Source organism: Lotus japonicus, chromosome 2 (genome assembly GCF_012489685.1).
Source record: "Lotus japonicus ecotype B-129 chromosome 2, LjGifu_v1.2".
In the NCBI taxonomy this organism is placed as follows: domain Eukaryota; kingdom Viridiplantae; phylum Streptophyta; class Magnoliopsida; order Fabales; family Fabaceae; genus Lotus; species Lotus japonicus.
This window is the reverse complement of record NC_080042.1, coordinates 19,647,800-19,667,059: the sequence shown is the minus strand read 5'-3', so window position 1 is coordinate 19,667,059 and position 19,260 is coordinate 19,647,800. Positions and strand designations below refer to the sequence as shown.

General features: G+C 36.9%; 1 protein-coding gene across 1 annotated transcript; it reads left to right on the top strand.

Annotated features, from left to right (window-relative positions):
* The first annotated feature begins 1,444 nt into the window (after positions 1-1,444).
* On the top strand, positions 1,445-15,829 carry LOC130737745 (uncharacterized). The gene is made up of 5 exons (XM_057589592.1): positions 1,445-2,065; positions 4,709-4,745; positions 5,842-6,078; positions 6,162-6,209; positions 15,014-15,829. Exons 1-5 carry the CDS (start codon positions 1,731-1,733, stop codon positions 15,425-15,427), a joined length of 1,071 nt encoding a protein of 356 aa, XP_057445575.1. The 5' UTR covers positions 1,445-1,730; the 3' UTR covers positions 15,428-15,829.
* Positions 15,830-19,260: the final 3,431 nt, after the last annotated feature.

Sequence of the window (19,260 nt, the reverse complement as noted above, 5' to 3'; positions counted from 1 at the left end):
GAATCGCTACTTTGTAATGTCTTTTGATATTTTTTTTCTGTTAATGATTTTCATGGAATCAAGCTTCTGAATTAGTGACAATACAATATAGAATTTGTTCCATGGAATCAAGCTTCTCTGTACAGACCTTCTGAATTATTATTTTTTCTGTATTAAGTGTGACAAATAACCTCTGTATTAGGTGTGACAAATAACAGAATTATATTTTCTCTCTATTTTATTTTCTAACAGATGCGTTCTTCTTCTCCTACTTTTAATTCAATGTTTCTTGTGTTCTGTGTGCTCAATCCTTAATTAATCACTTTGTGTACAATGTGGGAAGATACAAAATGAGAGGGGAATCAATTTGAGATTTGGACAAGATTCTGATATGTATGTCTATTAGAATTTGTGCTTTGTTTCCACAATCTGAAAAAAAAAATTCATGTTAAATGAGTTTTGTTTTCTGGGCTAAGATGGTGAAGATGTAGAGGAAGAAGATGAAGATCATAATGTTTCTGGGTAGTGGGTAGTGGTGAAAAGAAGGAAGCATGTGCAGCTCACATGGGTGAGTCTAATGAAGTCCTCTCTATCCTAATGTCATGCCATCTCACTTACAAAAAAGGGTTAAGGGTCATATTAGTCCCTGTGTTTGTAAAAACGTTTGATTTTGGTCCCTCAGTCAAAAAACCGACAGTAACTGCATTATAAACCGCCAGTAATTGTAAAAAAAAAACGCCACTAATCATTATTTTTTAGCTAAGGGACCAAAATCAAACACTTTTACAAACACAGGGACTAATATGACCATTAACCCTAAAAAAAATCCACATCAGCAAAAAAACGTTAACTTTTGAATGGAATTCAGCTGAGGGACCAAAACTGTTAACGAAGACTAACGTCGGGTACCAGAATGCTATTTTTAAACTTTAGGGACTCCGTTTGCACATTTTTGAAATCTGGGGATCAAAAGTGCTAATAAGCCTATACTTATTCATAAGTTGAGTTGAGAAACCTATTCAAATAAGTTGGTAATAGGTTATAGGTCAGCATAAGCTATTTTCAACAAACTAAATCTAAATAGCTCATGAAAATAAGCTCAAAACAGTTTATAAGTAGGTCATAAAACTATTTACATAATCTCTTCAAACACTTACACTTGTCTAAACGTTTATTTATTTTATAAGACAAATTCAAATAAACTCTTTCAACGAGATTCTCACCTATCTCTCTTTGTCACATTCACGTGTCTATAATTTTCTACCCAACATTTTCTCACTTTAATTTTATAAGGAATTCTGAGAAAATAATTCTTGATACTTCTTTCTGAACCTAACTTGGTTTGTGATGTTTTCTGTTGAATTAGATAGAATATCCATGATTTGGTATTTGATTTGATCTATGAATGAATGAAGTAAAAGTTTATCTTTAGTACCTCGAGATTGGTCTCTTGCTTTTACCATATATACATTACCACAATAGCAAAAAAACAAGCATAAATAAAAAGCACTAACTTAGTCGGCAAATATAGTCAAATACAACAAACCTGAACAGTCTCTTTCTTCTTCTACTTTCTCTTTCTCTTGAAATTGAAATTCAAAAAAGTGAGGTGATGAGTCATGATATAATAATAATACCATAGTCGCCACCACCCTCTCTCTCTCTCTCTCTCTATATCTCAACTCACTCTCGCCGCCGCCACGCACCACCGCGCCTCGGGGCTGTCGCCGCCTTTATGAATCGGAGCAGCTATGGGCGGAGTCACATCATCGATCGCCGCCAAGTTCGCCTTCTTCCCGCCGCAACCGCCGTCGTACACGGTGGTGGCTGTTTCTGAAACCACCGCCGCCTCAGAAAGTTCTTCTCCTCCGCCGACGAGGTTTTCCATTCCCGAGGTTCCGAGGAAGGATAACGTGGATGTGCTGAAGCTTCGGACTCGCCGTGGTAACGAAATCGTGGCGATGTATGTGAAGTACCATAAACCCACCTGCACCTTGCTCTACTCTCATGGAAATGCCGCTGATTTGGGTCAGATGTTTGAGCTCTTCGTTGAATTGAGCAACAGGCTTCGACTCAATGTTATGGGGTAAAAATTCTTATGATCCTGTATTTGATTTTTTTGTAGAAAATATTAATATGATTTGTTAAAAGTAGTTCATAATATGTTCCTGTTTAAATGTATGACTAAAAATGGATAAAATTAAAGAATTGAGTTTAAAAAATCATATTTTTAGTGGCCAAAATCATTCCAGTGTTTCTTTTCTAAGCTTGATGTTGACACTTCACTTGTATTTAATGTTAGCTTGAATATAGTTTGATGGTGTTTGCATTGATTGGTTATCTATTATTGTCATGGAATGAAAGTAAGCTGTGTTTGTTCATTGATTAATTTTTTGTTCTTAATTTATGTGTTAAAGATGAAAGTAATAATTCCTTTTGTGATTGTTCTTCTGATAATGGGAATACTGCTTTAAGGAAGGTTTCTAGCATGTTTGGGTCAAATTCTCTTTCCAGAAACATAAGCTTGTTCTCATAATTGATTTTGGTAAATCATAGTTGTCACTTGCCTTACAGTCTATTGAAATAAAATTCCATATAATATTAAAAAAATCTAACAGATGGATAATAAAACAAAATAGAAAAAATATTCTAATTTCTTACCTCGATCTGCAAAGAAAAAAGTTTATTTGAGAAATCATCGCTGTTTAAGTAGTTCATATGTTCCTGTTTAAATGTATGACTAAAAATGGAAAACATTAATGAATTGAGTTTGAAAAATCATATTTTTGTTGGCCAAAATCATTGAAGATTTTCTTTTCTAAGCTTGATATTGACAGAATAGTTTACTAGTATTTAATGTAATACAGTTAGATTGATATAGATGTTGATGGTGTTTTCATTGATTGGTTTTCTATTTTGGTCATGGAATGAAAGTAAGCTGTTTTTGTTCATTGATTGACTTTTTCTTCTTAATTTATGTGTTAAAGATGAAAGTAATAATCCCTTTTGTGATAATGTTTGAATACTGCTTTTAAGGAAGTTTTCTAGCATGTTTGGGTCAAATTCTCTTTCCTCAGCAGGCTACTCACATAGTTGTCACTTGCCTTACAGTCTATAAAAATAAAATTCCATATAATATTAAAATATCTAACAGATGGATAATAAAACAGAATAGAAAAAATATTCTAATTTCTTACCTCGATCTGCAAAAAAAAGTTTACTTGAGACATCATCGCTGTTTAAGAGGAAATAATTTAACTTTTCTCAGATAAGTCAGCTACTGCAATATCAAATTTGATTACTCAAGATACTTTTTTTTTCTGTTTAGATGAATTACGTCGTTAAATAAAAAAAAATTATAAAAAAATGAGCGAATCAATGCCTTATGTTGAAAGTTTTGTTGTCTAGTCTTATATTTCTTATCCCCGCTATTCGGAAGAGCAGCATCTATCTGGATGTCTCTGTTTTTGCTGCAAAGGTTAAGATGTTTTGCATTATAATGGGACATGTCACATGATGTTTTATTGCTATCTATATTGTTGAGATATTTCATCATAAATAGAGTAAACAGTACAATGCACAGTACATACACAAGAATGGTCCCATAAGTTTAGGGATAGCAATCACCTAAAATAAGGAAAGAAGGAAATAATCTATCTATCCTGATTAAGGTAATGAAGATTAACCAACCATTTTCATTTGTTTCTTATTGTTAAATCACGAGACTCTTTTAGATACAAGTTATAATGTGAGGAGATCAACACACACTTTCCCTCGCCGTGTCTGCCTTAATAAGATACGTTTACTGGCCTAAAATTGTTATTGTTAATAATAAACTAATAAGTTACTCTTGTATAGAACTATAGATTACTCTTGCTCACTCAAGTCATGTATGAATAACTGTTCCTCTGGTGCAATCTTCACATGTTAATCAATTATTCATCTTTCTTGGTGCAAACTTATATTCTAATGACTAACAAGCTTTTCCCTGTGCCTCATATCAAAATTTGGTTGGTTCTGTTTGAAATCAACAATATGAACAGAACCGTAATCAACTCAATCCGGAGTTTGTAAACAAATTATTTTGTAAGTTGATAGCAGTAGCCTTCCAAATTTTCTTCTCTGCTAAGATTACATTGACTGTAAACAAATTATACTTCCAGTGTTCATGGTTTTTGTTATTAGCAGTATATCATCATCCTTTATTAGTTTTGTATTCATTAATTTTAGTAGTCTTACTTTACATTCCCCTATCTTTTCCCTCTTTCCTTCTCCTAGATAGACCCAAAACATATAAAGGATGAGTAGGATGATTTAAAATAAAATTTACAGAAGCATGAAAATTATATGCATGCTTTTTAATTAACACTGTTTCTTGGAACTTTCTTGTTTTGTGTGGATTTATCTATGGCTCTATACTGTCTATTAAGCATATGTAGCTTGTAATGTTCTTCAATGTAGTTTAGTTCTTCATCGGTTTTCTATTCCATAATGCATTTCTTTTAGATTCTTTTGTATATATTTTGTGTCAAATTTCATTAAATATAATATAAGAAAAATATCTCCCTTGGCTGCCTGTAGTTATATGAATTTAATAATACATATGGAAATGCTTTTTTATTCTCAATTGTCATATATGAAATATTCCCATGTTCTCTCTAAAAATCTTCTTTAATGATAGTACGTTATATCTTTTAGTTGAATTGTTCTCACGACTTTGTTTTTGCAGTTATGATTACTCTGGTTATGGGCAGTCCACAGGAAAGGTTAGGTGCCTAATCTTTCAATCTCTATATATATTGAATATATTTGTATAGGGTATAGTTAATATATGGATTGATTATTATTTCTTGAATATATTTGTATAGGGTATAGTTAATAGAATAGAATATATTTGATAGGTATAGTTACTTAGTTAGGTAATAGAATTAGAAAGTAGGAGTTTGTTAATTGAATTTGTTAAAAGAATAGTAGTTAGTTGGATTTAATTAATAAGCAAATAAGGCATATACCTTTAAATAGGAATAGGGGTTGAGAGGGTGAGGAGTCTAGTCATTTTGAGTATATTGTGGCCTTCTGGATTTAGGTGAATTGCATTCCCTCAAAGTTTTGCTACGTTCTCTCCATAATCAAATTGTACCAGAGCTCTGATCTTGGAGCTATGGACCCATTGGAACTCGGATTGTGAAGCCGAAAATGGTCTCAAACAGATAGTTGATGACAATAATGGATGAGATGCAGAGGAAGGGCTAGGAGGCATGCAAAATAGACTCCCACATTTGAAGGAGGAAATGCTTACATTTGTTTATGTAATTAATGGATGAGATGCAGAGAAAGATCTAGGAGGAAATGCTTACATGGGTATAAATGTCACCATCTAAATGCAATATGGTGGGAGTTCGTTAAGGCTTTCCTTAGGAAGTTTCATCCAGAATTCGATCTGCATTTTGTAATTTCGAGGCTATGAACAAGTAAATAAAGGGAAAAAGAACTGGGAGAACTTGAAATCTTTGAATGGAAAGAGGAATAATAAATCAGAAGCAGAGATGAAGCATTGGAGACCAAGAACCAGGGTCATACAAACTCTGTTGAGATGAGAACAGAAGAGAAGAACCAGTGACATATAGGCTTTGGTTGCTTTTCCCTTATATTTACCAATACTTATTTTGCTAGTGATAGGAATCAATTTCTCTTTTAGTTTTATATGTGAACGTGCGATTTATATATTTTTGCATTATTTTGCTTGACTTTCTGCGGAAACTCGTTTCCTTTTTGCTAAATTGTTGTTGATGATAGTTCTTTCAGAGTGACATTATTGCTTGTAAGTTAACAGTTGTCATCTTTTTGTTTCTGTTGGAACAGCCTACTGAATGTAATACATACGCAGATATTGATGCTGCTTATAAATGCCTAAAAGAGCAATATGGGGTGAAAGATGAAAAATTGATATTGTATGGTCAATCTGTTGGTAGTGGTCCCACGCTTGATCTTGCCTCACGGGTACCGGAATTGAGAGGTGTTGTGTTGCATAGTCCAATTTTGTCTGGGCTCAGAGTACTATACCCTGTAAAACGGACATATTGGTTTGATATTTTCAAGGTAGAGTTTTCCTACATAATGTATTTCAATCTGTTTCATTCAATACTTGGGGTACTTAACTGGTTTATTATTCTTCTTTCCAGAATATTGATAAAATTGGTATGGTCAAATGTCCTGTATTGGTTATACATGTAAGTGACTCTCTCTCTCTCTGCCCCCAAATGTAACATGTTCTTTTAGGGCTACGTACACATCTTCCTTGCATTTGTTATTAATGCATTTAATTTTCTTTTAACCAAATCCATGCTTCTATGTCTATAGGAATTCTTATTGCATGAAAATCATGCTTAATTTAGTTAAGTAGCTGGTGATGGATCTAATCCATGGATAGTGTTAAGCGTTTTGCATTACGAGTAACCTTATGCTGTAATGTTTGAACAATAATATTAATAATAGCAACAGCTTTTCCCCTCTAGGTGGTGTCAACTACAGGATCAAATAATGCCATGATGTCTTCTCATGAATTGAGACCATGACAAATAATTTATTTACTATAAAATCTTGTAATGGTTTGATGTATAGTTTTCGTTGGTTTTCCTCTACGACTAATTATCAGACTGTCCATTGTAACTTTTTCATCTCTGGAACACTAAGATTACTTTCTTGTTGACTTTGTCTTCCTAACTTTCAATCTCATAACATCATAGGTCTTATAGCTGTGCAATAAAATTTTCCTTTAAACATGAGTTGTAGTTTCCTATAACAAATCATGTGTGAAGCATTCCTTCATTTTATATTCTGTTGTTGACATTTCCCTCACCCTTTGTCATTTTGCATGTAAGACTAAATGGGTGTTTTAAACATGAGACTTGGGGTATGGTATATTCTCCAACTCTCATCTCTAAGCTAGGATTTGTGTCTCCTACTAAACTTCAATTCTATGTACTCTATTATGCCTTTACTTAAATAACACCATATGCTTCCAATGGTTGGCTCAGTGTCTCTAAGTCTCCATATTTTTCCTTCACTTTTCAACGTAGACTATCATTTGCTAAAAGCATGATGTTGCAAACCCACACTCTAGGCCCAGATTTGGCAAAGTCTATGAGAGGAGGCCCAAGCAAGGGACAGCTGTACCTGAAGATCCACCTTCTAGAAGCTTGGATCCCAAGATAACCGACTAATGAGGTGGCAACACACACATGGGTGAGGGGGGGACCATAGGGTATCAACCTAGGGAATATATGTTGGTTTGGAGAGAGAGTGAGGTAGGCAGAAATTAGTCTGGACTGGGAGAGATTGAGCACTCTCGAATTGCTCAAGTTTATCTTGTTATTTTCTTCCTTGTATTTCCCTAAACACTGCTTCTGGGTTCATACCAGAGGATTCAGTGCCTTAATAGCATTCAATCTTCTTTCCTATTACATTTTTCTGGTACCTAACATTGGTATCAGAGCTCCCGATCCAAAGGGAGCTTTGTATGGTACTCACCCGCAGCGCTATGGAGAATCGGGTTGACAACTTGGAGCGTTCCCTCACCGAGATGAAGGAAGTGGCTCACGAACAGTTTGAGGAGCTCCGACGACTCTTCCTGAGTCGCGACAACCGGCGAAGGGGTCGTTCCAACACCCCACGCCATCGAAGAACCTCACGCGATGCGAGCTCAGTCACCGCAAGGAGAAGCGATTTCGGGTCACAACCCGGGTCGCGCTCTTGGTCTCGAGCTGCGACGCACGATCGTGAGCAGCACGAACCCTATCATCACCGTCACCATCTGCGAGCAGTCACGGGAAGGCGAGTCGACATTCCGATGTTCAACGGAAGCGACGCGTATGGCTGGATAACGAAGGTCGAGCGTTTTTTCAGGCTCAGTCGGGTCGAAGAAAGGGAGAAGATCGAGATGGTGATGATCGCCATGGAAGATCGTGCCCTCAGCTGGTTTCAGTGGTGGGAAGAGCAAGCTCAGGAGCGAGCTTGGGAACCGTTCAAACAAGCTCTGATCCGCCGTTTCCAACCGGATCTTGTCCAGAACCCGTTTGGACCTCTACTCAGTGCCAAACAGAAGGGTAGCGTCATGGAATATCGAGAAGCCTTCGAGCTCTTAGCTGCACCCATGAGAAACGCTGACAGGGAGGTGTTAAAAGGGGTATTCCTGAACGGTTTGCAGGAAGACATCAAGGCTGAAATGAAATTGTACCCAGCTGATGACCTCGCTGAGCTGATGGACAGAGCACTGCTGCTCGAGGAGAAAAACTCCGCTATGAGAGGAGGGAAACTGAGAGATGATGACAAACGTGGGTGGAAGGAGAAAGGAGGAACTGGGGGAAGGTATTTTCCCAGTACTGGAGACAACAAGGGGAGGTTTGCTAACTCTGCTGCGAATCACCAAAACAGAGGGGGAACTGGAACTGCTGAAAATGATGGGAAAAATCTTGTGAACAAAGGGGGAACAGGAAGCAATGAAGGAAAAATTCCTGAGAAGAAGTGGAATGGAGGGCAAAGGCTCTCTCAAACCGAGCTACAGGAAAGAAGTAGAAAGGGGTTATGCTTTAAGTGTGGGGAGAAGTGGGGAAGGGAGCACATATGTGCCATGAGGAATTATCAATTGATTCTGGTAGAGGGGGAAGAGGAAGAAGAGGTAGATGAGGTTTTCGAAGAGGCTGAGGATGGGGAATTCATTTTGGAAGGAAAGGTGCTGCAATTATCCATGAATAGCAAGGAAGGGTTAACCTCTAATAGATCTTTCAAGGTCAAAGGAAAGATTGGGAGCAGAGAAGTTCTGATATTGGTGGATTGTGGGGCAACCAGCAACTTCATTTCTCAAGAGCTGGTGGTGGAACTAGACATACCTGTGATTGCCACTTCAGAGTATATAGTGGAGGTGGGAAATGGGGCTAGGGAGAGAAATTCCGGAGTATGTAAGAACCTGAAGCTAGAGGTTCAGGGGATTCCCATTACTCAACATTTTTTCATCCTAGGCCTAGGGGGAACAGAAGTGGTGCTGGGAATGGATTGGCTTGCTAGTCTTGGCAACATTAGAGCAAATTTCCAAAAGCTGACCATTCAATGGGAGGTTCAAGGACAGAAAATGTTCTTACAAGGGGAACCATCCTGGTGTAAGATTGCTGCAGGATGGAAATCTATTAAAAAGACTATGGAGAAGGAGGGTGAAGCATATTACCTCTCTTATGAGGGGTTGACTGAGGATACAAGGATTGCAACTGAGATTTCAGAAGAGATAGAGGGAATCCTAGCAGAATTTCCTGAAGTTTTTCAAGAACCAAAGGGGCTACCTCCCAAGAGAGCAACAGATCATGCCATTATGCTTCAAGAAGGAGCTTCCATACCCAACAGTAGGCCCTACAGGTATCCATTCTATCAGAAAAATGAGATTGAAAAATTAGTAAAAGACATGCTCAAGGCAGGGATCATTAGACCCAGTACAAGCCCTTTTAGCAGTCCTGCTATATTGGTGAGAAAGAAAGATGGAGGGTGGCAATTTTGTGTGGATTATAGAGCCCTCAACAAGCTTACAATCCCTGACAAATTCCCTATACCAATTATTGATGAACTGTTAGATGAAATAGGAGCAGCTGTGGTTTTTTCAAAACTTGATTTGAAATCTGGTTATCACCAGATTAGAATGAGAGAGGAAGACATTCCTAAGACTGCTTTCAGAACCCATGAGGGCCACTATGAATACCTAGTCCTACCATTTGGCCTATCCAATGCACCCTCAACCTTTCAAGCACTCATGAACCAAGTCTTGAAGCCCTATCTTAGAAAATTTGCACTTGTATTTTTTGATGATATCTTGATATACAGTGAGAGTGAGGAAAAGCATAGGGAACACTTGAGGAAAGTTTTGCAAGCTTTAGAGGATAACCACCTGGTGGCAAACCAAAAGAAATGTTCTTTTGGTCAACTGGAATTGGTGTATTTGGGGCATGTGATATCAGGACAAGGGGTAGCTGCTGATCCTAACAAAATCAAAGATATGTTGAACTGGCCCACTCCAAAAGATGTGAAAGGATTAAGAGGTTTCCTTGGGTTAACAGGGTATTATAGGAAATTTGTGAAGAATTATAGTAAACTGGCCCAACCTCTCAACCATTTACTCAAAAAGAACAACTTCAATTGGAGTGAAGAGGCAGCTCAGGCTTTTGAGAATCTGAAGGTGATCATGACAACTGTGCCAGTTTTGGCAGTGCCAAATTTTGCAAAAACCTTTGTTCTAGAGACTGATGCATCAGGAAAAGGGTTAGGGGCTGTACTAATGCAAGATGGGAAACCAGTGGCTTATATGAGTAAGACACTTTCAGAAAGAGCACAGGCCAAGTCTGTATATGAGAGAGAATTAATGGCAGTCGTGATTGCAGTTCAGAAATGGAGACACTATCTCCTAGGGCAGAAATTCATCATACATACAGATCAGAAGAGCCTAAGATTCTTAGCTGAACAGAGATTGATGGGAGAGGAACAGCAGAAATGGGTATCCAAATTAATGGGATTTGATTTTGAAATCAAATACAAGCCAGGAATTGAGAATAAGGCAGCAGATGCATTATCCAGAAAAATGCAATTCTCAGCTATATCTTCAGTTCATTGTGCAGATTGGGAGGATTTAGAAACTGAGATTATGGCAGAGGAAAAATATAGGAAAATCATGCAAGAGCTGATCACTCAAGGCACTTCTGTGGCAGGGTACCAATTGAGGAGAGGGAGATTACTCTATAAAGGGAGGATTGTCATTCCCAAAGGGTCTGGGAAAATTCTCACCATATTACAAGAGTTCCATGATTCTAAACAAGGGGGACATGCAGGCATTTTCAGAACCTATAAGAGGATTTCTGCTCTCTTTTTCTGGGAAGGGATGAAGCTGGATATTCAGAGTTATGTACAGAAATGTGAAGTATGTCAAAGGAACAAATATGAAGCCCTCAGCCCAGCTGGCTTCCTACAGCCACTACCCATCCCTACTCAGGTATGGACTGACATTTCCATGGATTTCATTGGGGGGCTACCTAAAACCATGGGGAAAGACACAATACTGGTAGTAGTGGACAGATTCACCAAGTATGCTCACTTCTTTGCACTCTCACACCCTTATAATGCAAAAGAAGTTGCAGAACTCTTTATCAAGGAGGTAGTCAAACTACATGGATTTCCTACATCCATAGTCTCTGATAGAGACAGAGTTTTCCTAAGCACCTTCTGGACAGAACTATTCAAATTAGCAGGAACCAAATTGAAATTTAGTTCTGCATACCACCCACAAACAGATGGACAGACTGAGATTGTAAACAAATGTGTGGAGACCTATCTTAGGTGTGTGACTGGGACCAAACCCAAACAGTGGCCTAAGTGGTTGTGTTGGGCAGAATTTTGGTACAACACCAACTACCACTCTGCCATCAAAACCACACCCTTCAAAGCATTATATGGGAGGGAAGCACCTGTGATCATCAAGGGGACTGATTCTTTAACTTCAGTAGAGGAAGTTGAAAGGATGACTGCTGAGAGGAACTTACTTCTGAGAGAGCTCAAAGAAAATCTGGAAAAGGCCCAGAACAGAATGAAACAGCAGGCCAATAGACACAGGAGAGATGTGCAGTTTGAGATTGGGGACATGGTATATCTCAAGATACAGCCTTATAAGCTCAAAAGCCTGGCTAAAAGGAAAAATCAGAAGCTTAGTCCAAGGTACTATGGACCCTTTTTAGTGATAGACAAGATCAATCCTGTTGCTTACAAGTTGCAATTACCAGAGGGCAGTCTAATCCATCCAGTATTTCACATTTCCTTGCTCAAGAAGGCAATTAATGAGGGAACTCCTTGCCAACCATTACCCAGCTCATTAACAGAAGATTGGGAGCTCTTAGTAGAACCAGAAACTATTCTAGGAACAAGACAGAAGGAGAATGGGAGCATTGAAGTTTTGGTTAGATGGAAAGATCTTCCAACTTTTGAAGATTCCTGGGAAGACTACACTGCTCTGCTGGAACAATTCCCTAATCATCACCTTGAGGACAAGGTGATTCTTCAAGGGGGGAGAGATGTTGCAAACCCACACTCTAGGCCCAGATTTGGCAAAGTCTATGAGAGGAGGCCCAAGCAAGGGACAGCTGTACCTGAAGATCCACCTTCTAGAAGCTTGGATCCCAAGATAACCGACTAATGAGGTGGCAACACACACATGGGTGAGGGGGGGACCATAGGGTATCAACCTAGGGAATATATGTTGGTTTGGAGAGAGAGTGAGGTAGGCAGAAATTAGTCTGGACTGGGAGAGATTGAGCACTCTCGAATTGCTCAAGTTTATCTTGTTATTTTCTTCCTTGTATTTCCCTAAACACTGCTTCTGGGTTCATACCAGAGGATTCAGTGCCTTAATAGCATTCAATCTTCTTCTTTCCTATTACATTTTTCTGGTACCTAACACATGCATTGTGACATCATTTCCTAGATATGTGCAGTAAGCGTATCTAGAACCACTTTAAGAGGACAATGGCTCCAAGTTGACCCTTAATGCAAAGCTATAGTTACAAGGAAATCTTTTATATCCTCCAACCTTGTGTTCCCACAGTAATTGTGATATATCTTTGATTACTCAAATGTAAGCAATCTAAACTCCTTTTTCTGGGGCATTCAAGAAAACCTCTTTAGGAACATTATCAAATGATTTTTCCAGATCAATAAAAACCATTTCTAGATTTTCTTGATTCCATCAATATCTCTCCAGTCTTCGTGGCAAGTACATACCTTCCATGTTCAACCTTCCCAACATAAATCAAGTTGATTTTGTTATGCGATTCTCTTAATTTTTGCTCATTTGTCAGTTAATTTTCTGAAGCTTTATGGCATTATTTATTGATATTCCCTAATAATTTGCGCAATTTTGTATATCACATTTTTTCTTGAAGATATGGGTTACTCTCCACTCGTTTGGCATGATCTTAGATCACCTAATCTTGTTGAACAACCTTTCTTTCCTAGTCTCATTTGTACTATAATCTGTGTATTCAAATATCGGCCATGACTGAAGATCATGTGGACTTCTAGTAAGCTGTGATGGCTGATATTCCACCATATGGCATCAGTGTTTGTCAAATATGGTCTGTTTTTGGCTGTCTGTCATAATCCACCGCCATCTACCATAAACAACACTGACCTGAATATATATATATATATATATATATATATATATATATATTATCTGGTTTATTGCTTTACATTTGCTATACTCTTAATTTTTTGTTTTCATTAACCTCAAATTATCCTGTTCTTCAATGGAAGGATGATTTTGATTTTGATACCCCTCTAGTGTCGAGTTGATCTCAATTGAATGAAAAGTCTTGAAAATAACATTATTTTGTCTAAACAACTCTTCCATCTTTTCTCTCATCATCCTAAGCGCATCTCATGTGGTTCATGTATCTCATTATGCTGTAGTGTTAGAAACCACAAAATAAAAAGTAAAAAAACTGCAAACGGAAAACCTCGATTATTGCAATTAGTTACTTTTGTTGTTACTATCAGTATAAAGCTTTGGTTCCCACTAGGGTGGGCTATTTATATTTTGGTCCACCGGTGGACCAAAGGGTAATTCTGACTATTCCCCTTCCCTTTCCCTTCTCCCCTTTCTCCTTCACTGTACTGTGCCTCTCTCTCTCTCCTTCTTCATTCAATCTGGTTTGTGCATCGAACCCGTTCACACTTTTTCATCACCAATTCACCATCATCTTCTTCTTTTTCATTCTGGCTTCTGCAGTTAATTGTTTCATATTTGACACCTCTTTCATTTCACTCCTTCAATTTCAATTTTGATTTTAGGAAAAAAATTTGCACTACCCCTTTTTATTCTGCTTTCGAAAGTTTCTACCTTTTCTAACAAATTTGAATTTTTTTTCTTCTACCAGTGATCATAGCTTGTCAATTTTTCTTTTAAGCAAGCAGTCAAATTCTACCATTATTTTTTCACTTTTTGGCTTTTGGGTGTTTTGTGGCTTCTGTGTCTACCTTCCGGTGCATCTGATTGGCGGCGTGGCGTCGGCGACGGAGACAAACTGGATGAAGGCGGCACCCCGGCTGAGACGCGTGACGCGGTCCTTGAGGACGGTGACGCGGACGATATTGCCGAAGGTGGAGAAGAGGGTGTGGAGGTCGGAGTTTGTGAGGGAGAAGTCGATGGTGTTAGTGAGGACCCTGATCCTGTTTTCGATTTGGATTAGGATTGGGTTTGGGTTGGATTAGGGTTAGGGTTTGAGGTGGTGGATGATGATGAAGAGTAGCGGTGGTAGAAAATGTCGTCTTTTTCATCTCTATCGCTCTGTTTCCCCCCTTTCTTCTTCTTCGATCTTCTTCCCAGCCATTCTTCTAGCTTCAGATCCTGTTCTTCACCTTTGTTAAATTAAGACCAATTGTTAAATCTGAACATGAACATGGACATTTTTTACTTCAATCAAATCAAAACCCTATTTAATTTTCACCGTATCTATAACATTAGAAACACTGATCTGATTCTGGCATCATGGGCAAAATTCAGGAATAGATCTGCATCAGAAATGTGAGGGAGAAGGAGTGGTCTATTTACACTATTACCCTTTTATCATTCATCAAATCCTAACCATTCAAATAAGGAATATTCTAAGATTCTTAAATCCAACGGTATTTTAGGACTGGTCCACCGGTGGGCCAAAATATAAGTAGCCCACCCTAGTGGGAACCTAAAGCTTTATGCTAATAAGGGATCCAGTAAAATTCTCCTGCAGTTCTTCTATCATTAAGACCATTGCAATTTGCAATGCTTTCTTCCAATTATTTGTTCATTATTATTAACTACTATTTATTATTATTATTATTATTATTATTATTATTATTATTATTATTATTATTATTATTATTATTCTTGTTGTTGTTGTTGTTGTTATTATTTACTGTCTCCTTCAGGAAATTCTAGATATTAGTGATGACAATCGTTTTTTGCCATGGTCAGGGGACATCAGATGAAGTTGTAGATGTGTCCCATGGCAAGCAACTCTCGGAGCTTTCCAAGGTAAAGTATGAACCCTTATGGGTAAGTGGTGGTGGACATTGTAACCTTGAGCTTTACCCAGAATTCATTAAACATCTAAAGAAATTTGTACTATCAATTGGAAAATCTAAAGCAACTGCAAATGGTTCCTCTGAAAAGGATAGAAAAGAATCTGAGAATCAAGGTAAAGATAGCAAAGAATCAGAAAGTGGAACTTCATGTACAACAGAATTGAGTACAGAACATCCTGAAGTTTCTAGAAACAGTTTAGATAGCCGTCTTGAAAAGTCTAAAAAATCAGACAAACCAGAAAAATCTCGAATGAGCACAGACCACGTTGATAGGTTTAGGAGAAGAAAGAGATTAGTTTGGTAGTCTCTAACAGGAATTGTATCCAGAATAATGCATCTGGTAGTGTCCACTTGGCTGTTAATTTAATCCACTCAGATAACGATGCCAGTTCTAAAATGAATATATCGAGTTATTCTGTTTTATTACCTTGACACTTCGGTAAAAATGTCGAAGCCATGTGTTTGTGATCACTAGTTCAAGTTTTGGAAACAGCCTCATGTAAAGATGTACAATAGACTGAGTGGTCGGACCGTGAGCATAGCATAGCGGGAGCTTTCATGTTCCGCTTTTATTCTGCTTTATTTCCTCCTTCATATCCACAAGTCAGCTGTATGTTAAATGGTTGAAAGTAATTTGTATTTGTATGGCCTGTAAAATCAACATCTTGATCTATATGCAATCATGAAGATAATTTGTTTTAGTAAATTTCAAGTTTCTCTTGTTTTGCTTTGATTTTCTGTTTTATCCTGATCTTTATGAAGTATGAACCAATCTTCATTAACCAAAATGAAACAGAATAAAATAAAATGCAAGGTTATATTTTACCAACAAGGAGGGTTTGCATTAATGTTCACAATTACTTAGTTTGAAAAAGTTTGGTTGACACTCCAAATACCCTCACCGTCACTAGAAAGATAAACATAAAGAGGAAATAATTAGAGATATGAACAGTAGTTTGACAGGAAAACAAGGGTAAAGAAAGTAAAAAAGGGATAAAAATGGATTGGGGGAGAAATTTAAGCTTTAATCAGTTAATGAATCAAAACTCTTATAAATTATCCTTATCTTTATGAATTGTTTAGCTTTGGATCAAAAGGGCAAGTTCATTGACCAGTTAGCATTTATCCGTATCCTTATGAATTGTTTAGCTTTGGATCAAAAGGGCAATTGACCACAGTTAGCATTTATCCTTATCCTTATGAATTGCTTAGCTTTGGATCAAATGGGCAAGTTCATTGACCACAGTTAGAATTTTCTGCGTTGAAATCTCCTATTTCTCATTTTGCGTCCACGTCCTGTTTAATACTTCCTCCGTTCCTTATTTTAGGTCAAATTTTGTGAATTTTTTTTTTGGACATAGTGAAAAAATTTATTTCTTAATATAAGTCCATTTTTAAAATCAATGAAGCATTAAATTTCTAAATTTACTCTCATATTTAATATGAAAGAGATGTTGAGATTTTGAAATATTAACTTGGAAAGAGAAATTCATAGAAAATTAAACAAGGGTAATCTCGAAAAACTAATAAATCCTTTTACAAATTTATTGTTTGTTGGTACATTTCTTAATCTAAGATAATTAGTTAAAAATGACTTATACACCCTCCGGTCACTATTATAAGCAAAAGTTAGCTTTGTAGGTTCATTCAATAAATGATGTATGTGACCATTTTAATGACCACATACATCATTTATTGAATGAATCTAAAATATTAACTTTTGCTTATAATAGTGACCCGAGGGTGTATATAGGAACGGAGAAAGTAATAAAATTGTGTTATGTCATTAAATGTATATGTCTCTGTTTTTGTAGGTAAAAAAAACACAATTTTACTGGTGAGATTGACATATATAAGATCTTCATGCTTACTGTGCATGGGGACAAAAATCTGGAAGTCGCTTGAAAGCCATGTTAGTCATATATTTCTTGTATGTGCGAGACCAAACATTTCCATAATAGCCAACCTGTCATTGTTTGCCCAACATATAAAACTGGTAAAATGAAAACGTTGAGTTTGATATCATATTGCCAATATATATCTTTCTTAACAGATGAACAAGTTCAGATAATAATCTCTGTATCATGTGCAAGATGAGTTGTTATGTTTTGTATTTTCTTTTGATTGAGTTTTGGCTTCTCAAGAATGGGTTGGGAGTATGCGGTTGGGTTGGTCAGATATGCTTTTCTTGGTAAAAACTATTTGGCTTAAATATGTTTTTGATCCAAATAATGTACCCTGTTTTCGTTTCTAGTCTTTTTAATTATTTTTTTCCCATTTTTCATTCTTAACATATCAAATGTTATGTTTTTAGTCCTTGACGTTATGTTTTTCATCCAATACTAATAGTAGCGGTTCCAAGAACCCCTTCCATCTAAGAGATTTTGTGCCATATCTTCCTTCTTACACCTCTCATACCTTGGTGTAGTAGAATCGTTACATACATCACTAAGAAGTTCTGTAGTTTGATAGCCATCATCAATCTCATGCACTATAGACAATGCTTCATCACCATCATCAACAGGTACCTTACTATTCTTGGTTGTTGACTTACACTTTTTTTACCTTATAGGTTCAATTTGTTGGTGTTATTGTCATTGTAACCTTCTCTTTGAATGAAAAACTTGCATCAAGGACTTAAAATTATACGTTTAATATGTTGAGGATGAAAAACCAAGAAAATATTTTTAAATGACTAAAAACGGAAAGAGGATTTATTATAAGGACCAAAAATATTGTCATTGTAACCTTCTAGTGTTTTCTAAGCCGTTTAAAAAAAACAATTTTTTTGTAGACTACGTATAATGGCGACACCGTGGTTCAAATAATTTTATGCGGTTAATATGCCACAGTTAAAAACAATTACATAGTTGGTTTTATACGATTTTTTTCGCAAGCTTTTTTCTGATTTTTTTTTTCCCAAACATTTTCAATGCTTTCCTGTGAGAAAATGATTTTCTAAACGATCTTGCCAATTCTCCTGCGAACAAACCCGCAAATATCTTTTGTAGGGAAATCCTCAAGAAAATTTTGATTGTACACTTGCAAAAGAAGGTGTTTGGGGTGTACCGCACTCGTGTATGTTTTATATACATGACATTTTCACATTGTTTTATGCTTAAATATTGCATTGTCTTTACATAACTGACATGTTTTAAGCCAAATGCGTAATAAGAAGGTCAAAAGTGGAAAAGGAATAAAAGATGGAAAAAAGAGATAATACGAGCCTTTGCACTTTGTTTTGTTGGGAAGATAAAGAGAGAATATGAGTTGATGATGTCTATCAACCTATCAAGATTAATCTCCTTCTCAACCTCCCTATGAGTTGGAGCCCATCTATCAACCTCCCACCCCCCACCAAACAAGTTACTCCCCTTCACTCTTTTCTATTTATTGATTTATCTTTTCCTATTTTGTAGCTTGCTTAGGCTTCCTTTGTGCTTGATGTATATGATTCTTGGCCAAACATCCTCTCTCGAAGTTGTGATGTAGAAGATAATTGAACCATATATATATGGAATTTTCTTTGAAATGTAATTCCTGAAATATATTTTTTAGTCAAATTAAGTCATTTGACTCAATTTTGAGCAGTCAACGGTCTAGTGGCAAGCCTTGTCAGCTGAGGATGGCTAGGTGAACTTTTGCACATCATTTTTAATCCTTAAAAAAATATTAAAATTAGATTTCAGTCCATTTTCTTCCCCCACCATCTTCTTCCTCTTCCACTTGCATATTCTTTCTCTTTCATGATGAAATTCTTTTTCCTTTAAGCTTACCCTCCAGGTACCTCTTCTCACTACAAAAATAATTTACCATAACACATAACTCCAATCCAGTTGCATACAATTATCACCACACCCTATGTTGTATGGGTCACCAAACAAGTGAGCCCACTACAACTTATTATTAAAAGGAAAAAAAAAGGTATGGAAGATTGTGTGGGCGGTGGCCCATGTCATGTACTAAAAAGGATTTACCCTTATTTCCTTGGCTGCTACATTCACGTGGTGAATTAGAAGAGAAATCAGAATTCTCTGTATTGAGAATTGAACTGCCACCAAGGTGTAACGTAACGTTCATGTGGGAAGAAAAGAATCCTCGGAAAAGCAAGGAATTGATTAACCTCTGAATGTACCG